This window comes from Copidosoma floridanum, unplaced genomic scaffold (genome assembly GCF_036245765.1).
Source record: "Copidosoma floridanum isolate Cflo_tuat_1 unplaced genomic scaffold, Cflo_Japanese_pri ptg000030l, whole genome shotgun sequence".
NCBI classification, from domain to species: Eukaryota; Metazoa; Arthropoda; class Insecta; order Hymenoptera; family Encyrtidae; genus Copidosoma; species Copidosoma floridanum.
This window is the reverse complement of record NW_028321907.1, coordinates 8,107,922-8,133,914: the sequence shown is the minus strand read 5'-3', so window position 1 is coordinate 8,133,914 and position 25,993 is coordinate 8,107,922. Positions and strand designations below refer to the sequence as shown.

The window sequence follows — 25,993 nt, the reverse complement described above, 5'->3', positions numbered from 1 at the left end:
TGTCTACGTAAAAAAAGAATTTCAGTTGATTTATTTCAAAAACGATAGAATTATTACAAATACGGAAAAAAATCAACATAACTCGAGACAATAAAAAAAATTTTTTTTGAAGATTTACAGTTATCTCTAAATTTCCATCCTTAAGCTATTAATACAAATTTAGATAGTCAATTAAAACGAGCATGTTTTCCTTACACATAAATTAAATTTAATATTTTCCAATTTCAATGCAGTATCTCGTACGCGCATGCATGAACTTGAAAAGAAACGTAGTTTGTGGATTTAATGTTGTTTTCGCTCCTTTTCTCCGCTTGGTGTCCGGCAATCACCTACTTGCACTTTTTCCGACTACTTATACCCCAGGAAAGTACCAAGCCGTAACTGGAGCGAACCGAGGTGTCGCTGAACTCCCTGGAGTAAAAAATCACTTGCGTGAAATTGTTGCAGCTATAAGGATGATTTTGCGAAAGAAAGTCTCTTTTCTACTCATTGAGTTATTTATGCCATCATAATCATCTGATGCATCATACAGCTTGCAATAAATCTTTCTGTTCGAAATAACTTTTAATTTTGTTTTATCCATTACTTAATAGTCACCACTCAAGTCATCAGAGGCTAGGTTTCAAAAAAATATTCGTTAAATCTCTTTGTTATTAAAAAATTTGTACGACTCTTGCATTGTTTTTGTCTAAAATAGTATATAAAAAAGCTTTCTTTCGGTTTTAATGGTGATAAAATTAGTACAACCATTGTTAAGTGACGACTAAAAATTTTTTTCTCCTTCCATGATTCATACATTCGTTTCTGAACAATACTCCTTTAAATGAAGTACGTTTCTAATACATTTTGAATGAAATTTAATTTTGAGCCAATTTACAGCTAAATTAGAACCCCAATTCGTTCTTATACGTTCATGTACATCAGCTACGTACTACTAATAAGAAATTTCATCGTCAAACGAATTGTAGGGCAAATCCAAACGAAACCAAATCTCTCTCTTGTAAAGGAAGCTAGCGAATCTAAAAATTTCTCCATCATCCGCGAGAGCATCTCGATTTCTAAGGCACTATTAGGTTAGAGCATGTACCTCTATACTTACGCAGCACGCACGTGCAATCAACACGATTTCCTTACCAGATCTCTCTCACACTCGCCCCCCCCCTCTCTCTCTCTTACTAGCGAAAACGAGTTAAGGAAAAAAGTAAGCTGTGAGAAGAGAAGTCTGCCGTGTAATCGTCGCCCGACCGCGAAGGGAAAATCTGGTTGGGTTGCAGGGGTGGAACAGATGAGATCTGTCAGATGCGCGCTGCCCGTTACATGTATGTACTCACGAGAGACAAAAAATAGGAGCACTTGGCTCTTTATTGTATTGGAAGACTAACACTTTCTTCCTGTGTTTTCTTTTTTCTTGTATTAAATTGGTGATGCTAGGGAGGGACATCGAAGTTACCATCAAATCCGATAAATGAAAGAAAAATAATAAAAATGGATATTGAAGATGAATGGTCAATATTTAAATACTATCTTTTCTAACTAAAAACATATGCAATTTTTCAGAAGTTTTTACTCAAAATTAGCTATTTAGCAGAATCGCCGATAAAATATATAATAATAGTTTCCTGAGGTATGTTTAATTTAATTTTGGAAAATTAATAAAAATGAATAAAATTTTAATTGATTTTAATTTTGATAAAACTAAATAGTTATACCTCATATAACTAGAATTTGGAAGGGTTTTAAAAATTTATTTGACAGTTTAAAAATAAACACTTAATTGGCAAAATAAAATATGTTTTTAGAAATCTTTTGGAAACTTTCAGAATAATCGACTAGAATTTCACGAAATCACAGTAAATAAAAATAAATAAAATTCTAACTTATCCATGACTCTGTTGGATCTGCTATTCATTTGTCTTTATTATCTTTGTATTTGAATATTTCATTAACTTCAGTTCAATCTATGATAATACATAGTTTGTAATTGATAAATTTTATCTGTCATTCGACAACTAGATGAAGGCCATAGCTTTGACCACAATGGCTGAAACGTTGTTATACGATACAATTATTACAATAAATACAAATGGCTATAAAGATTGATAGTTATTTAATAATATTAAGAGTACCGATATCTTTAAAGTTACATTCTAACATAAAAAATATTTTATGCGTAAAAAATGGTCCCTTTAATTAAAAAAAAAGTCATTCAAGAAAGCATTCAATTTTTTGGGCATCATACATTTCTCCATGCACTAGAAAAAGTTAAGAATAAATAACTATAAATTTGTAAAAATAATTTAAAACTTATTAATTTCTGTCATAATTACTCCACGTATCAAATCACACTCAGTAAAAAAATTTTTTTTCTATTCTGTTTTTTTAAATTACGTTAGATGTTTTTAATTTCATAATAATGTCAAAAGCTTTTAAATTCTAAATTTAGCAAGTACATCGACTTGGCTGCATGCTCCAATAATTGCAAAAGAGAACCCCAGAATATGATACGATTTTTTAGTGATTAAAAATTTCTGCCTCGTTAAAATTTGTTCCTAATAAACTAAAGTATGTAATATGAGCAAAAGGTAAATGCAGAATTGAGGGCATTTAAGTGAAGCACATGAAAATTTTTTACTTCTCTTCGTATGACAAACGTTACTGTAATTAGTTCATATCCTTAAATATGTTGAAATAGAGAAATCATCCTAATAACATTTTTTTCAACTCCTGTATACCTACCATACTTATGTTATCTGCGAAAAAACTGATTGTGCATGGATTGATAAAAGTGAGAAAACTTTACAGCTATTATAATATTAATTATAATAGCAATAACAATAATATTATTAAAATAGTAATAAATACCACGATAAATACAATAAAAATACTGATAACAAGTAATAATAAGCATAAACAATAACATACATTTTTATTGGATAAAAATCTTAAAATAATGTTTTCCATTTTTAGAAAAAAAGAACAAAAATGCACAACTCTGTTAGGTTTTAAAATAGTACAACAAATTCATGTCACTGGAATTATATAAATTACAAATTAAATTAAGTAATGTGCATATCAACGGAAAAAGATCCCTTTTATAATCATCAAGTGCCTGATCTATAACCAAAAACCATTAACACCATCGTCGAGACGAATCATATATTTAGCATCAAAAGATCAGCGCACTGCAGAACAAAACGTTCACAGTATAGCAGTAGGGGCTTCGACCTCGGTTCGGTTGGTACACAAATGTAGGCCGAAGTTGTGGGCGCGTGCAATGCAGAATCTCGACGGAGAGCGAGGAGTTGAAAAAAAAAAATAAAAAAATAAAAAAAAGGAGCCACGCTCGACCCACTTGCGGGTCGTGAAGTTACTTTCACGGCCGCTAACCCCGAGAGAAATGGAGAAGACTCGCGAGTCCTGCGTGATGTATAGATGACTGCTCTGATCTGTATTTATGTCCGACGTGTATATTTTCTGTCTCTCTTGAGCGCACACTTTCTTCCGACACTTTACACGATTACACCAGCGAAAAACTCACCTAACCGCTCGAGTGAGCCAGAGAGGGGTGAGTTTTCTGGAGGAAAATTCCGACTGACGTTTGGTTGTTGGATTTGGCCCGTTTTGCGGGTTTCCATTTCAACGGGAACTGCTGTAAGACATCTCGTTTTTCAAAATTAATCGTGTAAACGTAGGTACTGGTTGATCTTTGTGAAAATATTGAAAATGCTTGATTTTACCTACGAAAAAACGAGCATGAAAGTGTGATCTCAAACTAAGCTTGAAAGCTCAAACACTTCCCTGCATTACTAACTACTGTTGCGTCCGATTTTTTCTAATAGCGTGAAGTTTTTCACGAGCATGTACAGGTCGAACATGATCACGTTTTTTCCAGCTCATTTTATCGTCAAGGGGAAGAAAATAAACTCGAGTTATTCCTGTAATCAAGCATATGGTAATAAAAATAATTGTTGATAAATCATCTGAAAACGAAACGTTTTGATAATGTGCGTCAACTTGCAGCCCAAATTTATTGCGAACCAAATGATGTATTTTCAAAAGATGGTTAAAGAAAAAATAACAAAAACTTCTTTTGTCTAGAATCTTACTTACAAGTATTTTTAGAATGGAAAATCATTACGTGGACGCTATTGTTCTTTGTACTACTCTGTTTCATTGACTTTTACAATATACGAATTTATTAAAATACAAAGGAAATTAATCTCTCTGAATTTGTTTGTCACTTGATTTGCATTTTATAGAGATGGATTATAGAGATGACTTGTTATTTCAAGGAAAAAGTAAACAGAATACTTCCCAGATCATTTTAAATGTCCCATATCAAAAAGCACGACAAATATTCCGAAATGATTTCCCATCAAAAACATGCACATGATAGAAAATCACGAACGAATGGAATCTTGAAAACCTAAACTCAAAATGGCCCATTTCAAAATCCCTTGGTTATTCACGAGACAGATTATTATTATTACACAATCTCTCACGGTAATTGAAAGTACATATATATATACATCCCAATACCTAAACGCATCGAGCGTCTGACCTAAGCATGGCCATTACTACTGAATTCCCAAAGATCCAAATATCACGATTTCATAAAAATCCATCGCTGTAACTTTGTGAGTCACTTATCACAGCGATTCAATGTCAAGTTTGCGAAAAACCAAATAACCTGCATGCCACACGAGAAAACAGCATCACGGCTAATCAAGTTGGACTCTGTAAGCGCGCGCAAAAAAAAAAAATCAGTCCTCGATGCAATCTCCACAGTCACGCGACCACGGCCTAATAATAGCTGTACAATAGCGGGAAAGAAAAGTCGTTCAGCTCTCGCTCGAGATTTCGATTTTTCTCCCCTCCCCCCCTCAATTTCCTTGCACCTTTGTAACCCACGGATCGCTCTCCACCGCATCAATTAAGCCCATCGGAGAAAAAGATGCACGCGTGTGTACGACGAGGACGAAAGGGAACAAAAAAATGATGGGTTTCCGATGCGCGCGGAGAAACACAATCGGTTTCCCTGCCCATCTGTATTTATACATGTACGAAGGAAAGTGCCGCGCGCGACTATTAACTCGATACACGTGGGCACACACGTACGTGCACGAGCGAGTGAGTGCAACTGCATCGGTCGGTACTGCTGACCCACTGGCACAGATTTTCCCTTCACGCGCGAAAATTAGCTGTGGTAGTTGAAAGCTCGTAAAAAATTTCTACACACGGGAAGGAGCGAGAGAGAAAGGAAGGAAGGAAGGAAGGAAGGAGAACGGGTGTAAGCACGTATATATCGGCACTCTCGCGAGGTTCAATGGCCGATATGCTGCGCCGTGCAAGTCTTGCGTGCTCCGTGTATACTTATATACCCATGTGTGCCTATGTAGTTGCTATGGTGTACGGTTTTACCGCAGTGCACGTGTGGTTTTTTATGCCTGCATAGTTCAGATGTATACGTGTATGCAGATGTAACGCGCGTGCGGATGATTGTGTACTTTTTAGGTAATTTTCTTCGAGCACGCCTTTTAAACGCACTTGTAGGAATATTGTGTTAACGAGTCGAGAAGGTAATTGTTTTTGTTTCGACGGTGGAAGTCAACAGAAACGAGTTAGGAATGTTTTTTTTTTTCCTACGTAACGAGTTTTTGGAAAGTATGATTTTGTTTTTGGCTGGAGGTACTGCTACAAAAAAGTTCTGTACGTTTTCGCTAAAGGAAAAATTGCAAGTATAAATACATCTGTAATTTATGTTGGTGTATAATGATATGTATTTCGATTATTTTGTTGATTTTTTTTTTTATGTTTGAGAAAAATTTTTACTTTTTTGAGAAAATCAGTTTTTAAAAAATAACTTTTGAAAATTTAAATCGTAGTTTCGTATATAGTCAAGGACAATTGTAGCTTCTCTTGTTTGATAAAAAAAAAAAAAAAAAAAAACACACAGCTACAACAATGTATTGAATGAACCACAAAAATATTTTAAATGAAACTCATTTTTTTAAAGTGAAGTATCTGATACGCTTTACCCTCCATTCTCGTATGAATAATAAAGTTATCAGTGATAAGTTGGGGTTAAAGGTGGGAAAATAACTCAGAAGATTGTAATTTTCCCATAAATTTAATTAAAGTAACGTTTCCCTCGCCTCGTCCGCCAACTTTATCAATCTACAAACAATGTTTTCCAACTTCACTCCCGGCTACTCGTTGATAACTTTTTCTACGTAAATTTTAAAATTACGATTTCAAGTGCGTTTCGTATTATTTATACAAATACAAAAAATATTTTTATACATTGTACTATGATAAATTAACCTTCAAATACATTTGGATTGAAAAAAAAATCATTTAAAATAAGTTACCAATTAAGTATATGTTTGATGAAATTATTTCACGTAAATCTTATACTTTGCATTGCCAAACAAATTTCGCAATAAAGTAGGGTACGCTATTGATCATAGATAGGTAATGGGTTATTTAGATCACAGACCAACGTATACCCTATTACAGATAATGATCGATAAGATGTTCTGATAAATTATAGTAAATTCAATGATACTTGTACAACGTCTCCAAAAACAAGTAAATTAAAAAATAACATAAAAAAAACTGCAGAGGAAGTATTTAAACTGTTTATTAATTTACAATAACATGGACTAGAAGGCCTTTCGCTTTGTTATCTACTTATACAAGTAACGCAATAAACATCGGGCTTAAACCCTATTCGTGTTCTGAATTCGAATAAAGAGACAAGCTTATATAAAATTCAAGGACCTATTTAATATAATAATTAGATGCTTTTTTTAATTAATCTTCTTGATGTATAAAAAAACAACAAACAGTTTACCTAGTGGCAACATGATCTATCAGACATATTCTATTTTCGCGTACAGCTGAACACTCACAAAACGTAGTTCTTGATGACATTCTGGATCATCGAAAAGAGGAAAAAGTGATCCTAAATACAGACACTGTCCTTGGGCGTATGGTCTTAGACGCAGAGTCCTCTACGGTGTTTTTACCTTCGAAACTAAGTTCTACCTTTTTTAAAAATATAAATTATTAAAACAATAAATAACACATACTAAACTATCTTTTGGGCAGTGTATCAATTTAATTACTCGACGATCCTAAGTGCAAAAAAGTTAAAAATTATCACTGAAGTAAAAATAAGTAAACAGTTGTCCAATTACCTCATGAAACTTGTATCATATCACAGACGTGCAAGATATGTCACCACCGAGTGATAATAAACTTAATTAATACTTGACTCCTAACAGCCAGTAACATACTTACAATTTGCATACATTTCTTCCTCTTCCGGACACATTTTTCGCTTGGCACGAATTGCACATTCCGTTTATATCGATCGAACGCCCACTGCCATAACAGTGCCGGAACAGACGCCGCTTACTAAACTCGCAACACTTCATTCCTGCAGTCTCCTGTTACTTTTTATCTGATTTACTTGCATCTTAATGATATTTTATTGCCATTTGCAACAATTCGTTTCTTGAAGAAATAAGTTGTGTCAGATTATAAAACTTTATAAATTAAAATAATTAAAAAAAAGTATATCGTGGCACTTGAAGAATAATATGACGTGCAATTATTCAAGATTCGTCATACGTATTACAAACATCCTATGTATATTACATTGCAAATTTCTGGAAGCGTATCTATACCAAGTGAAAACAGTACAAGATTACTTGAAAAATTTTATTTTATGCTTAAATTACTGTTAAATTTTTATCACTTGCATAGCTTATATTTATAGAAAATAAATTGGAAGCATATGCAGATAAACGAGCGTGTATAAAAGTCGTTTGCATGTAAAGATATGTAATTACAAATCACAAGCACGATAAAACGCTCGCGTATGGAACAAACGAGATTGAAGTTGCTATAGTGGATCGAATAATCGATTCTTCCCACGAGTCAAGGTCTCATTGAAAGCTGACAGAAAAGAATAATAGCGATGTAAAATAAAATTTTAATATTGATATTACTTCAGTTACAGTATCTTAAACTGATTTAAAAAAAAAAAAATTTTTTAGTTTAAATTGACTAATTGTTATTCAAACATTTTAAGAGATTTCGTTAAAACTACTATTTCAAGTACAAAAAAAAAACATGGTACTTCGTTACGATATTGTATTTGACAAAATAATGTGTATAAATGAATCAAAATTGAATCACAGTATTCCAACTTTGTCAGAAAATACCACCCTCCTCTGTACATCACATTCGTGTATATTAAAAAAAAATATCTTATCACTGCTCAATTAGCCAACCCGCGCCCGTAAGCACACACATTGACTGCATTACCCATATACAGTGATAATAAACCAAACAACCCCTTCCCCTTTTCTCAAAAAACTACCCAACAGCTAAATCCAAGCACACATATAATACGACTACATCAGCAATACAGAATCGCAGTTCGCAGAGACCAATACTTTTTCGGCTGGCAATTGGTACACGAGCCGAATAAACTCCGTGGCGAGGCGGGCGCCTGGTTGGCGCAAGCCAAGTACTGGACACCAGTCTGCATTCGCAATATATTCCTCGGGGGTGCATGTATGCATGCAGTATAGGTTGTCAAGTGTAAAGGAGAGAGGGGGAGTGAAGGAAGAGGAAGCGAGAGCGGATGGCATCATCATGCGCCACCGCTGCGGTGGGACTTTACAGAGGCACAATGCACGCGGGTGGGTGTGCTTAAACACGCTCGTCCAACCGAAAGGAAAGAGCATTACGCTTTTGGGGTCACGAGAATGATTTATTGAGGGTGGATTATTTTTTGGGGTATTTTTCAGCGTGTCGAGCGGGAATTAAGTGAGAAGGGGTTATGGTATTAGTACTTTTATGGGCAAGCTTTACGTTGGATTGAGGGATTTTTTAATTTACCGTGGAGGTTGATAAGAAGAGCCGTTTTTAAATTTTTGGGAAATCGTGCTTAAAGAAAATGCTGATTTATTTGGTGCTGTGAGATACAAAAGAGATATCTATTGTGTTAATGTCTAAATTGATGATTCGAAAGTGAATTTTTTGTAATTATTGTAAGAAATGTTTTCATTACAAGTATCGCAAAATCTTATAATCAGTATAATCATATATGCATTTCTATATTATACAGTTATTTTCATGGTTTTTCTACATATTACCCCGAGGAATCCCTTTATTCCCCATGGCCCCAACTATACTTCCCTCTGCAAACTAAGAGAAAACTCGTATTTTTTCTCAATGTTTTCAACCCTATAAAATCAAAATAAATCCTGCCATGCCCCTCACTACCCATGCACAGCCACTTTACTCATTTTTTCCCCTATACAGGACCAACGCCCCCTGGACAGCTCCACAAAATTTAAAAAAAATTCATTCAGTTTCTTCGAGATATTTGCTGAGTTACATTTTTCGAAATCATCCCCTACTGACCCCTACAATAACTTTGATTATTTGGTTGTTGGATCGTTGGGTTGTTCAGTTATCAGGTTATAGTAGTGTATTACCTAATTTATGAAAATTTTCAGCTGTACTGCTGAGAAAAGCTTAAGTCTTTCAAAAGTAGCCTAACACCTCCTCCACAGCCCCTCCCCCAAAATAAATGAAATTCCAATACCGTAGTTGTTGCAGAACACAATACAATTTTTTCCCATTATTTTTATTCATTTTTCTAAACATTAAGAAATCGTTTAATTCCATGCCTCGTCTTTAGAGGAGTAATGTTTTTCTTCCACAACAGTAAGATAAAATTTTAATGGCTCACCAACTGCCCAATTCAACCAGTTGAAAATTTTTCTTTTTTCATAAAATTGTACGCAAAATCTTCGACTTGTTTCAGATGTAACTGTAAGAAAACCTTTGCTTTTGAGATGGCTCGAAGTCGATGAAACATTGATACCCAGACTAGCGCTCGCGTAGCCACCCACACTCCCACTCCAATACACGAGCACGTACTTTTTCCAGCGTGGCTGCAGAAGACGGCGCCGTCGCACTAGCAGCACAGCGAACGCAGCAGTAATAGCGACAGCGGCGCAGTCTGCCGCATTTTAGGAGCCGGTTAGCTTTGGTGTTGTTGCTTCCGTCTACGAAAGCACTTCCTCGTCGTGGAGACGGTGGGCACGTTTTTTTTTTTTAAACTTTTTTTTTTGGTTTTTGATTAAAAAAGTGTCTCTCTCTTTCTCTTTGATGACATCTCTATCATATATGTCTTACTTCACTATAAGTTGAATTAAAATGTAATATTATTGATAATTTAAAAAAAATATATATATATTTTTTCCGTCCAGCCAGCGGTACAAGGCACATCACCACCGTCACGATGGTGAGTCCTCAAATCATCACACCTATATTTTAAATGTGCCACTAGTTTAAGCTTACTACTCCTGCCTGAGTATCTCGCACTTTAATTTTATTTCTCCCCGTGCCCCCTTTTTAATTTGTTTCAACTCATCTGCTTTGGTAGTGACAAAGGCTAAATATAGAAGAAACGAAGGAGGGGCCACTGCTGTGCTCCCCTTGTTTTCTTCCTTTACGTATCAAGTCGCTCTCAGCTCGCGCACCACACGAAGCGAGCTCAATGTCATTTAATCGTCAGCCAGTCGCTAATTTCGCAACTCGGTTAACGTGGCGAGTTCAAGGATGCTTGCAATTTTCGCGCTTGCGTGACGCCAAAGGTCACCCATCATCGCTGTTATGGAAGACCATCTGTCGTCCCGTGTCCCTCCATAATTACATGTGTGTGTATGCGATTGATGCTCTCGCTTCCGTAATACAATATGCAAGAGCCTATACAATATGTTGCCTGTGTATGTACGATACGTCTCAGCTGATCGAAGCTACCTTCCCTTCCTTGGGACACGAGCTTGAGACATTGTTTTTTCTCGTGCACACGCTGATGATATTATTGATTTTTCCCCCGAAGGATAAGCCGCGAGCGATGTGTGTTGGGTTGCACGCGTGTGAGTCGGGGTTTTTTCACAATTACGTCCCCGGATGAGGAGGTGATTTTTACCGGTTAGGGACTGCGGTTCGATAAAACTGAATAATTGATGATCGGAGAGTTGTTTGATGTGAGATGGCCAACGTATGCAGAGAGAGCTTTGGCATGGAATCGAATGGAGAGTGATACCGATGTAGTGCCGATGAGGGGATAGAGTAGCGGTGAGAGCCTGTAGGTTGCAGCACCTACCGGCTGTGTTTTAGCGCTTGATTTTGATAAGGGAGATTTCTCTATGGGTTTTTGTACGATTATGTTGTTGTTGTTGTTTTTTTTTTTTTTTTTTTTTTTTTTACCACATTTTCATTTTCATTTTTACAAAATGCAGCGGATTTTTTCGACGTTTTTAACGTGTAGTCACAACTCGAGTAATACCCTTATTTAAACGATGTAAGGTTTTAAAAACCATTTTTTTAAATATTGTTATATTAAAAATAATTCTATACAATTATAGTACAACTCAATATTGCACATATTTTGGACTGCACGCAGTTACGAGATGAATAATCTTTGTACTCTCCAAATTTTATTATTTTTTTGTATACCCACTGAAATCTTAATCATACAACACCCACATAAAATAAATTAACACGTGTTATCTGGTCATTTCGATTTACTTGATTTAATAACGTGGAATCTATAACAATCTCAGAAAATCATTTTTTTAAACTATTATTACGGTTTTTAATCTGCAAAAAAATTATTATTAAATCGTATCGAGTAAAGTGAGAAATATATAATAAATCTTATAAGATTTTTCTGGAACAATTTATACATGTATATATATATATATATTTTTTTTTGAGAATTCGGAAGTTTTTTAATATTTTTCTTTTTTTTTTTTTTTTTTATTAAAAAATGTTTTTAAAAAATTATTAACTTGAAAAAGCCCAAAAAAATCAAGTAGATAGTTCTTATTCTATTCAATACGATTCAATAATTTTTAAGCAGAACAAAAATCATTACAATAGTAATAAAAATGATTTCCTGATATTGTTAAAACTTCCATTTTATTTAAATGGGGATTAAAAATGCAGTATATGCTACAAGTTTATATTTTATTCGGATTTTTATTCGAGGCTGTACTATTACCTAATCAGTTCACACTAACTTGAATCTAGAATTTATTTATTTCATCTAATTTATTTTTCTACACTTTTATCTTATTACTTATGCGTATCAAAAGTTTATTGAGAATTTCAGTACGTAGAAATTACCAATATTAAAAATCTCCTTAAAGAAAACTCCCAAAGAAGTAGATATTAATAGAATCACATTACATATGGTAAGAAGTAATTATCGTGTAATAGTGTTGGCACATTTCTATAAAAAAAACTTCCAAATCTAACATTCTTTACAAACAACTATAACTTTTTCGTTAAGTTACACTCAAAGAAGAAAAAAAAAAAAAATACCTTTTGTTTTACATTGATAATATCATCATTTATTAACTGATAGAACAAATTCGACCATACAAGTATGTAGAAAGACAACTATTGAATTGTTCTCGAAGTAAAAAAATAAATCAGTCAAGGAAAGTCTCACCTCTGTTTTTGGAAAACGACAAAAATCCTATTACCAACTATGAACAAGAAACATTCCATCTATTAAAATCCTGCTCACCCTCAAAGAACTAAAAAAGGATTACCCACTACGTTCGCAGGTGCTGGCGGACACTTCGAGGGACAACCTGCACCCGCAGTACCACCACCTGCTGCACCAGCGCAGCAACTCTTTCGTAAGCAGCACCACCAGCCACAACGGTACGACCAACAAAATTGGCAACAACAACGGCAGAAGTAACCACCGCAACCATCACAACAATCATCAGCATCAGGACGGCATTCACGTACTGAACGTGAGCGAGGGCGAAACTTTCAGCTACAGTCTTGTCCTTGTCCGTGGCAGGGCACCTTTGGGCTGCACCTACATCCGCGTCCGAGGTAGCCACAAGAGTCAGACGGCCGAGTGGCCGGTCGTCAGTGGCGAATTCAGGCTCCTGGTCGAGCTGCAGCGTGGAGCTAATAGGTTCGAGCTCGAAGCCGGAGGATTCAAGCTCAAGCTTAGCCTCGTTTACGAGCCCAGGACTACCAGACTGAGGGTAACCCCCGTCTACGTTATTTGCGCTGGGCACGATGGATACTTTCAGGTGAGTCTGGCTGACTTTTCTGGTGATCAGTGAGTAAGGATTTTATTTTTATTTTTTTATTTTTGGGCAGAGTACTGATTTTTTTTTTTAATCTGAGAAGAAGGGAAGGATACAGAGATACAACCAAGAAAATACTGATTAGATTAGCGGATAAGTCTGAGCTTTTTTTTTTTTTTCTTATTTCGTGTACAAAAATATCGTGGTAGTGTGCACTGCAGTTGATTGTTATATATTTATATGTACGTGATAAGCTTGCGCTACCAAAAACTGAATTACTTTTTTTTATTCTTTAAAATAAAAATTACTAGTATTTATTCAATTATTAGAATTAATTTTTTCAGTTTATTGCATATCACCATTATAGCATGTGGATAATTATATCATTATGTTACGCCAGTGAAAAAATATTTATTCATAGTAAATGAGTGAAATCCTTTATAGGTCAAAGTTACTTTACCAAAGTTTAAATCATACACTGAAATTTTTGTAAAATTATATTATTAGTGCGGTTATGAGGGAAAAGTATAACTTGAAGTAGTGGGAAAACCTACAACATTTTATTGTGATGTGTGTAATTTCTGATCTGTATTTTTTGCAGAAAAAATTAAGCTACTATTTCTTACGGTTACTTACGTTTATGTTGAGAAATTGATTTGAAATTTAAAGGATATATTGCCCTTATAATCGTTTTATGGGATTTTTTATTTTATTTTACTGAAAATTTTTCAAAAAATATACCTCAATCGTATACCTCCTGTGTGTACTTATATGAAATTATGTGACGATAATTTCATCTTCAACTATTTATGATATTATTTGCAGTTGATTACTAAATTATTAATCATAATTTGAGTTATAAATCTAACATAATAAATAATCAATAATATAAAAATCGGATCGAAAAATTAGTGGTTAATAAATGTATATTTGGTTTTCTTTTCTTTTGATTTCTCACTTTTTAAACTTAATTAATGATAGTTTATTTCTATTTAACTAACAAATATTTTGCTATATTAAAAGCTGCCTTTGTTCAGTTACGGATTACTCATTTCCTTATTTGTATTATCGTGTGGTTTTGAAATTTTTATTTTAAAATTTTTTCTAATAAGTACTAATTATGTAATATTAAATCTTTTGACAACTTACAGTATGATTTTATTCTGGCTTCCGACAAACAGTTTAAAAACGATTTTTTTCTTAGTATAGGGTTTCGATCATCACTTTGATTCGTAAGAAATACAACTCATTTTTTTTTTTTTTTTAACTGATGCTCGTTACTTCAAATAATACAGACACACTTCATGCGTTTTGCCAATAACTTTGTAAGCAATGTTACATGCTATTTCAACAACAAATGGCTTGAGAGTCCTTTAAAATCGTTTAATATGAGACAAAAATAATTACTTGCAGTTTGTAATGAAAACAATCAAATAGCCAGATTTTTGTGTAAAAAAAAAAAAATAATAATAATAATAATAATAATAATAATCATTCTCGAGACACGAATAAAAAAATTTTCAGGGCCCTAGAAGCGAGGACCGTTCTCCAGAGAGCGCCGCCACGCGCATCGGGCTGGGCGCTCGTCTGCTCCAGAGCCTCACGGCCGAGAAGATCCACGAGGCTGGCCACGGGCGCAAGACCTTCCAGCTGGAGCGCGACCTCGACGGGCCCGAGTGCCTAGTGATGCACAGCGTGTTACACGTGGACCGCGCCCGGGCCATGTCACAGCGCGAGCTCTGGGAACTGATTGGCAGGGAATTGATGACTGGGCCACTCGCCTCCAAGGACCGGAAGTATCTGGCCTTTTTGTCCTGCACGAGGTACAGGGGTGCCCCGAATCCTCGGACCCACGAAGACACCCTCGCTAGGACTCAGGGCCATGCGGCTCTAGGCGGGGGTGGACTCGCGCTATTTGGCTCGGCTTGTCTTCACACGTGGCCCACTTGTATGGCACAGGTGTGTATAGTACGATTTATGTGCCATATTGGCATATTACACCTATAGTATTAGTAAAATTGTGCGCGAGTGACAAGAAAATTACTTGTATTCTTCCTTTTGTTGCGTGATGATCTAGCTTTTTTTTTGTTTATTCAGTCGACTGAGTAATAGGGCTAACTGTCAGAAGTTAGAAAAAAAAAAAACGATTTCGAAACTATATACCCTCTTTTGGTGAAAACATTAAAACTAAAGTCTTTGCTTTGAGCTCTTCTGCCCTTCACCACGAGTGTGAAGCGCTATATTTTTATTCCAAGGCGAAACAAACCGCGGACACATAGGCACCGATATAGAGGAAAACTAGACCCTTGTACCATCATTACTGTTCAAACTGTATCTCTTAAGGATGTGACAGTATATTGCAAACTCATTCTTTGTGTCGATTAAAGCACTAGCCTTGTTGTATATATTAAATTAATTGACCACGACCACAAATTCAGGTGATTTTTCGGACTTTTAATGAAAATATACGAAAATATACATTTACTTAACTTTAATGATGATCATGTTTTAACAATACCTTTTTATCTCGAGCATTTAAGTTAACTCAAAAAATTTTCTTAATTAAAGTATTGAGGCGAAAGAAATGCAATTTATTGCATGGTTACTTATGTTGGAATATACGTAGAAAAATCAATTTTATTATATTTTTGTATCTGTAACGCCGTAGTTGTGATTTTAATTTGAAATCAACGGAAAATTTACTGCTTTCTAAATGTTTTCCCAAAATTTCATAAAACATGATCCAAGCACATTTTTAAGTTGACTTGAAAAATCAGAAAGTGAGCAAAGTATTGATTTAAATTTCAAGACCCTTGTCGCAGAAGTTCAAACTTTTAGAACTATTAACCAAATAACTCTTTGCCATGCAAGTTTTGGCTTAGATTCCTAATCTCACTGTTGATAGCAAACAAAGATTTATATTTTTTATCAAAAAAACTATCATTGAAAATTATTTTATGTTATTAGTATTTTTACTGGGTAACTTGACGCAGTTTATGTTAATTAATTATTGCATAACACGCGTAGCATGTGTACAACTGTTGAAATTATAATTTACTTTTTTTTTAAATAGAAAAGGAAAAAATATTTACTTACATACTCATCTAATTAATTATCTGTATGAAAAATCAATCAAGAAATATAATAATGAGAAAACTTTATCTAGACCAAATAAGCCTACTGTAGATAATATATATATATATATATATATATATATATATATATATATATATATACATGAACAATATAAGTATAGAGCAAGCTATGCCCAAGTGTTACAACACACAGTTTGTTGAATCAATAGAGACGATAATATGGAGCTTAACGTATAATCCAATTGTCCGTGTTATGTATAAGGCACATCGATATTATATCTCTAAAACCTTGAGCCTCGTTCTATCGTTAGTAATCGAGTTAAATTTTTTATTTTATCAATTTGGTTATTTTCACTACTTGCATAAATTTTCACTCTTGCAGTTGTCACGACATTTTATGCCATTGAGTTCACTTTAATTCAATATTTTATATAAAGGGTTTGACTAGGACCTCAAAAAAATGTGTACTTCCGTTCATCGACATATATGTTACAAGATTTATTATTTTTTGCTACAAATGGTAAAAGCAGTTTTTCATGTATTGGTAAAACTGAATTGTAAACTAGGGCTCTTTTGAAGTCAAACGTCAGTTACAGATATCTCAAAAACGATGTGACTGGGATGTAGAAAATGTAATCATTTATAGATGAATATTTACGAGATACCCCTTTTTACAAAATACAAAGATGTAATATTTAATTCACAAAAACATAAATGTATCTTATCGGAGGGGTCTTTTTTAACCACGATGATTTATCAATCCGGTAAAGTGGGACGAAGGAAATACTTTTCTGATTATAAAACTGAGTGCCCCTGTACGAGCGCGTTTAATTGAGCGTCTGTGACGAAAGGTGCTGGCGCGCTTCCTCGACACGACGGCGATCGACACCGAGCAGCTAATGGACGACAGCAACTACCGGGGCACGCACGGGGGCTGCCTGGCGACCACCCTCGGCTCTGTGCTCCACGAGCTCGGGCACACCTTCGACCTGGGGCACACGCGAGACGGCATCATGGGCCGAGGCTTCGACTACGTGGACCGCGTGTTCGTCGGGGCGGCTGGCATCGACTCGAACCGCAACCCCGTGCGCCGCGAGCCCCAGCACACCACGGTGGCCCTGAGCAGGCCGCTCAGCATCACGGTTACGGTCCAGCAGCCCCCTGTGTCCAGTCCCAGGCGCAATCGGCTGCTTTCGGAGACCTCGAGCCGGTCCGGTGGCCTGGTTGGCTTCGAGGCCAGTGGCACCAGAACCCCTGGCAGGCTGTCGGCCCCGGCTAGCCCCGAGCTCAACCGGTCCTTCGCCAGGAGCATAGCGGCTAGCGTCGAGACACCCGCCCAGACGGACCGCACTTACTGGGGCGGCTCGTGTGCCGCTCTGCTGGCCCACCATCGTTGGTTCAACTCGGATTTGGACAACGTGCGCCGGCTCAACTGCAACGACCTCAAGTACGACGCCAAGAGGTTGGTGCACCCTTGTCGTAATGTCATGCAATTTTTACACTTTTGTAAATCAACGTGTGTCGGGTGTAAATGGAAAAATATTTCCCAATGGTCATTCGTAACGGTACCTGATGTGTAATTGTTCGATCAAGAGTTTTGGGGCTCTCCGAGCGCTACGATCTATTGTTCGAAAAGGCCTTCTTGATCCTTGGTCTCATGCAAATCTGAGCCCTGTTACAAGCTACCGGTTAATCAAGCGGAGCCTTGTTGTTTTTAATTGGATTACGGATAATTTGAGGAAAAGAAAAGTTATATTATTTCTATGCTCAGATTTGCTCTGAGTGCTGTAAGCCCTTGGATGAAGACCGCGCCTTTGAGATCGAATAAATCCATCATATTTTTTTCCAATGCCACTGCAGGTATTCCGTTTGCAATTCTTGATTAATCAAAAGGACTCCTGCTATTGTTTCAATGGGAATATTTTTTTTTATTATGAGACAATATCAAGGCAATACAAAACAATACAAGATACCATTGACTCAAGATCGAGATAGAAACCGATACCACGTTTTTTTCAGTATTTATTTCTTTAAACTTTTCTCTTGGTCTTGTGAAGCTCCACGCTCATCTTACGGAAAATCGCCTTTTCGATCAATTGATAAAATAATTGGAAGTTCATTTACTAATCAGGAGAAATATCTTATTGTCCACATCAGAAAAAGTCTCATTGAAAACTCTGGATTTTTTTTTTACAGGAACGTGGTGCGGTCACGCTTCGGCGTGCGAATCATCGAGCTGCGTGAATCGGTCGGAGGACTGGTCGTGGCATCGCGTCAGTTCCCAGGCAACCACCTGACCCTGGAGGCGATGGTACCGCCACCACCACCCCATTGTCTCGCAGCCCTGACTCTCGTCGCCGAGGACTCAGTCGGCAGTATCCTCAAACACCCCTTGCCTACGGCGTTTTAGGGACTACGCTGAAATGAACAAAATAACGTTTCGGTTTTTAAAAGCACTGATTGAAGAGAGTCACTGTCACTCATACAACGTCTTTACAGATAAAAACGGGCTTGAGCACTCGTGCAGTTCTAGCATGTGTGGCAACAGAGGCAGATTACGACGACTAGCTCACAAACTGCTAAACCATGTTTGGTACGAGCGACATGAAAATACATACGTTTGGTTCAAATGGTCAACATTTTTTTTCAAACCAAATGTTACCCAGGGTCTGAATAGCAATAAATGTAGTTTTATAACTCAGGAAATCTAATTTATATGCATTTTTAAAGCTGGTTTTAGTAAGAAAATGCAAGAAAGGCAAAAATGTGTCTGAATAAACAAATTTTTAACTGGAGTAGTTTGATAAGTAATTGTTGGAGAAATATAACAAAAATTGACGAGAAGGATACAATTAATCGATATTTTTTTTCATACAACAATCTATGCACTCGTGAATTTACTCCTAAGGATACATTTTAATATTCATACTACTTTGTATCTCTTGTTTTGATGATAATACAGTATATGCATTCTTTTTATCGTGATCTGGAACAACATACTATTTTTTACGTCAGTTTTAACCATCATGTTTCGTTGAATTTCTTGTCTTCATCAAAAAATTTTAAACCGATTTCAACTCAAACTTTTTCTAATTGTATAAATTTTCGCTTATATCCGTCCATAAATAAGTAACGCTTGGTGCTGCGTGAAAAGTAGATTATTTTATTTTGTTTCGTATAATATTAAAGTATGATAATCTTTTGTGTCGTAGCATAAACAATTTTTTTACAATTAAAACAGCTAAACAAATATTTGAAACGAGCAAATCAATATCAAGAGAATAAGAAAACTGTTAAAAATTTTGACAGGTATAGTTTTTTTTTTTTTTTAGTTTACGAAGATACTTCCAGATTTACATAGATTCATCTCTGTCGCTCTTTCACGTTTTATCTATTCGTATGCTCGTTTTGCAGTGTACAAAAATGTTTCCAAATGCCTCTGACGTCAGATGTGTGAGAACTGCATGTACACTTAAGATTTATAAGCTGCACACACACTAATATGTAACAAAACTGCAGTTTGGGCAGTGCTCCATAAAACTGAAATAATGATTTTTTAGTCTCAGCGTAATCGTATAGCTAACGTTGCCGTCAAAGTCACGAATATCCATTCCATGCATGTACCTCATCCTCCGCGTTAAATCTGAGGTAGACAAATAATGATAATACTAACAAAAGATTGATTGAAGGATATCTCAATATCAAATTTTCACAACAATACTATTCAAATGAATGAATAATAAACATCGATTTACTCGTACTTACACGGTTTTTTCAACATATTCTAGTCTCTATTAATTTATATAAATGCGTAAACGTTAAGGTGAAAATGTGGAGCAGAATATAATTCCAGTTCACGGTTTTAATATTGAATGCGTGAAAGCAGTAATGATAATAATTGTAGAATTTTTCGTAAACCATCAACAAACAGTATTAAAATTGTCACTTGATTATCAATTGGATGAAAAGTGACCATTACTTGCAAAAACCATGTAATGAACCCATAAAGGTGCTATAGATACATCTCTGCATTAAAAGTCATAATTTTTATGTATTTTAACATAAATCTCTGTGCCGTACTTTTCCTTTCATCGTCCGTATGCCATCATGTTTTACTTATAATCACGCGTAGCTGTACGACGAAAAAAAATTGCTTCGAGCAAGCTTTCGATGTTTTCGAATAATCGATTACTCTAAACGCTATAATTCTGCAAATAGCATTAAAAAATATTGGTACTTATTAATTTTACGTATTATACTTTGTAACGGCGGAGTTTGGTGGCCTTCATGTTCCCGAGTGAAAACGTTGCCTTTAGATACTTTTCTATATATGTGAATGAGCACAATACAAATGAGCAAATAAATCGTAGCAAAACGATTCCCACAGAAAAAGAGAGAGTATGTACTAGTAAATAACAGTGGTGAATTCAATTTATAGTGGCAACTTTAAAAATCGATTATTTGGATTACCCACAAAGTTACGTGATCATCACTCATTCGATGTGAATCTTGATAGTGTATCGAAGTGGTGTATGACATGGTCTCTCTTGAAAGCTTTAATTGCGATAAATTCGCAAAAATATGTTGCCTAAAATATTTGTATATCATGTGTTGTCGGATCAGATTGACATTTTATAAGTTCCTATGAGTCTTACAGCCCAACCAAATAATCAAAGAGTAGAGATAAAACTAGTTTTCACAGTTGAATGCATTTTTAAAGAAATTCGTTCGTCTCAGTTGTTCATATGATTTTTTGTTACGGTAGACATATATGTACAATTGATGTACAAGGATCGTATGGTGTACGTGAAAAAGCAATATCTTTCTTGTAATATCGCAAAAACAATGGTATTTATTTAGGTAGGTGTGCGCATGATTGAGTGAGAAATATATCTAAAATATACTGAGATAAGTGATCCACATATCAAAAGTGGATCAAAAAGTTTTCTCAAAAAATAGAAGAAGAATTAAAAATATAATTATGTTCAGTGATATCAATACGTAGTTCATTTAACTTGTGCCTGGCGTTATCATCACCATTGGATTCATGAGGACTTCTTGTAACAAACGCGAGTATTATTTAATTCTTCATTTTATTATGTATAAAATTATTAGTTTATACAAAAAAATGTTGTATCGAACAAACTCGTCGAGCTTGTTCATATCATTAGCCTCATACTTATTATTATAAGCCACGACCCTTGGATCACTTACCTCATGACTATGTATTAGATTAACCACACCTTGTGTGTATCATCAACAAAAAAGCTTTCCTGCACACTTTCAAGGTATAGTAGTAGTACTGTCGGTACTTGACTAGAAAAGTGTATAACTTATACTAAAACTGCCAATACTTGTGAAGTTATTATTAAAAAATTATGAAAAAATGTACAGTTAATCCTCATTATACACGTACAATCTGTGCTAGAGGTCGAACCACTTTGTTGTTTACTCAGTAGAAATCAAATTTACTTTTTTTGTATCTTAATTTTTTTTTTTTTTTTTTTTTTTAGATCCTAAAATAGCTTTAGTTCAATTCGCATTAAACTGGAAAAGTATATGATTTTCCATAAACTCTTTTTTCAACCTACAAAAACAAAAGTGTCAATAATGTTTTCTCAGATAATCAAGTAAGTAATTAACCCGACGGTACTACCTTAAGCCTTACGTTCACCAACTCACTTGTTCAACAAATCACCAATCCAGTAACGCCCTGGCTACATAAATATAATAATATACTTTAATTTAAATACACAACACACACATGTACTAATTGCACAAAATAAACTCCAACAGTAAAGTATTATTACACAAGTAAGAAGATATCGATTGCAAAGTCATTAAAATAGCAGCAAACAAATAGAAAGTGAAAAAATTAACTACTAAAAATACTTTGTAGCAACTGAGATTATCAACAACTTAAATGAAGATATTAATCTATTATCAGAAAGAAATGCGGTGTACAAATTGTGCAAACCACATTTTGCAGTATAGATTAATTATTCATACAAGTTTTTTCCTTACAAAAACAGTAATGATTTCCTTGTGTACTAAAATCCCACATGTACAGTATTATTAGTATCGTTATACCGATAAACTTTGAATTGATGATAATTTATTCTCGTAACCAATACATAATTATAAAATTATGTAATAGTACGTAAGGTCACGTATATATACAAAGACAATATAACTATAAAGTGATGCTAATCTACAGCTAGCTTCTGTCAAAAGAGTTAAAAATATGATTCGAGTATGTTAAATTATTTTTAGCTTACGTTTTTGTTTTAATAATAAAGAATAAACGAGTGATTTTTCCATTTTTCACGTTGTTTATTATTATTATATGAAAACCTATACATACCTCTAAATTTTACTTTATTTTAAAACCTATAATTATCATTGTAACATACAACACAGTCATCGAACCAAAAAAACGTTCATTGGCTCAAAAGTCCATAATAATTGTCCCACCGTTGATTTTTCAACTGATTTGTTGTCTAATCCAGGGAAGATAATCAGCTACGTCAACGTAAACGACAAATTCTTCGCTGTCACAAGCACCCGTGTCGACGTTTTGCATCGACAAAGAGACCATTCCTCTCAAGTGATACCTTTTATGGAGTTTGGAGTACATAATGAGCCCACTGCCGCTGCTGTCCTTGCAGAAACCCTCTTCGTCCTTGCTTATGGCGCAAAACGTTCGATCCGAAGTAACCTCACCAAAACCGCTTTTTCGTCGACAATCTTTCTGAAATTAAAAAAATTTTTTAAATTACAAACTGTCATGTATACATACCGGAGCTACATGAATTTTGCTAATGTTGTCAATTAGATTTTGTACATAAAATCACGTTACTGCAGTCTTTTTATTCGTTGCATGATTGGTCCCAAAGTAAATGTCTGAATAAAGATTTAGACATGATAAAACAAAATTGTATCAAAAAGATGTGCTAAAATCAAAATTTTCCTAGGGGAAAAGAAAAATATTTTCATACTTTCAGAATGATAGAAAGTTTTACTAGCATTTATTAAAAATTTATTTGTATGAACTTAAGAGCAACGAATCGTGTTAATTTTTTTAGAAGTTATGTTTTCCGTTAGGGTTGCGTTGCTCATATATTCTTTGAATTCAAAATATAATATGTACCACCTTATTATGAGAAAATGCGTTTTTTATTTGATTTTTTTTTTTTTTTTCGTTAATTTAGTAAAGACAAACATTCCAAAAAAAAAAAAAAAAAAATCATAAGAACTCACTTGCGATACGATAGATACTTTCGATGTCCTATAAAAATCCGACTGCCTCTTCCCACCACTTCCCCAGCCAATAGCATAGCCATCCATGTCGACCACTCTGTTGAGATCTTTATTCCCCATCCACAGGCAAATCGGCCGGATGCTGGGCGTCAAATTGACGGGATCGGCCATTGTAATCACAGCCAAGTCGGAATCGGCGCTCTCAAAGTTCGAGTAGTCCGGGTGCAGTTTAACCCCGACCACCTCGATGTCAACGCTCCCGTCCACGTCATCGTAGCTCGACGTACTTCGTCTCCCCAGCGACACGCTCAACAGATACGGATGGATGTCTTTTAAACAGTGAGCCACTAATTTTATTATTTGGATGAGAATCAGAAAAAGTGTATTCAATACTGTCGTTGGGTTAATAAGATGCATCAGGCGGTAAAAACAACTGACCGGTGAGAACGTGCTGCCTGGATACCAAAATCCCAGTGCAGAGAAAGTAAATGCCGTAGTGAAAAATCGCTGCGATCCAGGGCCAGGTCAGGGATTTGACTTCCCCGAGGCTGGGGTCCTCCTCGCTGTTCAAGCCGCACTCGAAGTTGACCTTTGGTTTGGTTGGATGCAAAAGCTGAAACAGCCCTTGCGGCGTCTTTGCCGTTGTGAATCTTTTCGGGGTCGTCGATGGCTGTTGTGACGTTGATGGGACGATGGTTCGTTGCGTTGATGACGTTGTTTGGGGGAATGTGGTCGGGAATATTTGGGTGGTCAATGATGTTGGGGTTGACTCGCTAGACAGGTACTGCATTAGCTCGTCCGTCAGTGGGATGATCACTCGTGGGGGATACAGCGAGTGCTCGAAATTGATACTCGTCACGGCTGGACCTACGGCTATTCGATCAATCCGAGATGAGTTGGAAATTCCGAAAATTATTCTATCTTATGAACAATTTTCGTTTTTTTCATCAAATAAACATGACAAATTTTTCCTACTACCTTGGTCATACTCACCGAGTATAGATAAAATAACGACGTCTTAAAATAATGAAGCAGTTTAGAGCTTTAACAGTTATAACGTTTAAAATCGACAAATAAACGTTGTTTTTTACTTATACAGTACATTCCATAGAAATATTAGATACGTATCGACATGAGATGCGTGTTTTAAGTCATTTAAAAGATAAAAAACAATAACAAAAAGCGAGAAAAAACTCTCCAGTGAAACTGATTTAGTCGTCATACAACATAAAACTCAAAAGCTATGAGTGATTAAGTTTATATACTCTTAAAACTACAAGAAAAATTACTTATAATTATTGCTCCAATCAGAATACATACAGATATTTTCCACAAAAAGTTTCGAATCCTTGAAAAAATTTTTCATTTCTCAAGAAAATCATAATGTAAACTTTATTGAAAATAATAAATAAAAACATGGACTTTTCAATGAGCTTGAATAAACAACGAGTATGGTTGTAAAATTATTGGGAATAACGGTACATATTTTGTGCGCCTCGTTTTCAAAATTCTTAGACGCGCCTAGGATTTTTTGATTTTTCTTTTACACACTCCGTATGACCTGAACAGTAGAAAAATCTCTCATTTAAATATGTGATTCGATAGACATTTTTTTTTTTTACAATTTTGAAGTTACTGATTACCAACTAATTTCTTTACGCCTACCTGGTGGTCCCGAACAAAACTCCATTCCGTTAAAGAGAATATTGGTTACTACGGGCATCGGGGTTTGAACGGGAAAGTAAAGTTTGTAGAAAATCGGTAAACCTTGTTGAAGCGATTTAATCGTCTGATCTCTACTTTGGGCCAGTTCTAAGTGACCCGTGTATTTCTAGAACATTTGATGGTATTAAATACATTTTCTATGTGTATTTTTCGAAAGCTACTGCACATGTTCAAACATACTGTTGGCAAAATTGTGGCAACGTTGATTGTCACGCGAAGGTGTAGAGGAACTCCGTACGGTGGTGATGGGATCTCTACAATTCCCATAATTTTTTTGGTTGTTTCATTGCGAAAGTAACGAAAGTACTCTGGACACTGACATTGCGATATCACAAAAAATTGAAGTAACTGCAAGAATATTTCAAGCCCACGAGGCGCGTAACGCATCTTCGACAATTGAGTGAAGTACTAGAAAAAATTTGGGTTCATCATGCCTTTAGATAGAAACAATTTTTTTTATTTCAAATTAATTATTTTTAGTTATCCGTTATATCGTTGCCACTTACAAAAAATTAGATGGTTTAGATTATTTTCCAAAAGTGATTTTTTTAACAATTGCTATTACAATGTATATGTAATTTTTGATCTCTAAAAAATTGGTTTCTTAAATTACTAATAATTTTAATAAATGTTAAGTATTAAAACAAAATTTTTCAATTTCTTCGCACACGGGAACCCAATGACAGACTGCAATTCATGAAAAATTAGAATTGTTTCTCTTTTTTCGCAAGGGATGACTATATAAATCTTACCCTAAAA

The 25,993-nt window shown here is 35.2% G+C and overlaps 2 protein-coding genes across 2 annotated transcripts; one reads left to right on the top strand and one right to left on the bottom strand.

The window, feature by feature from the left end:
- Nucleotides 1-10,283: 10,283 nt before the first annotated feature.
- LOC106639987 (uncharacterized) lies at nucleotides 10,284-20,648 on the top strand. The gene is made up of 5 exons (XM_089596621.1): nucleotides 10,284-10,333; nucleotides 12,672-13,157; nucleotides 14,679-15,113; nucleotides 17,101-17,711; nucleotides 18,446-20,648. The coding sequence occupies exons 1-5, from the start codon at nucleotides 10,331-10,333 to the stop codon at nucleotides 18,657-18,659; spliced, it is 1,749 nt and encodes a 582-aa protein (XP_089452747.1). The 5' UTR covers nucleotides 10,284-10,330; the 3' UTR covers nucleotides 18,660-20,648.
- Nucleotides 20,649-22,733: 2,085 nt separating this feature from the next.
- LOC106640069 (serine protease gd) lies at nucleotides 22,734-25,621 on the bottom strand. Its single transcript, XM_089596428.1, has 5 exons — nucleotides 25,415-25,621; nucleotides 25,175-25,340; nucleotides 23,948-24,382; nucleotides 23,510-23,856; nucleotides 22,734-23,000 (listed from the first exon to the last, which is right to left on the bottom strand). The coding sequence occupies exons 1-5, from the start codon at nucleotides 25,619-25,621 to the stop codon at nucleotides 22,734-22,736; spliced, it is 1,422 nt and encodes a 473-aa protein (XP_089452554.1).
- Nucleotides 25,622-25,993: the final 372 nt, after the last annotated feature.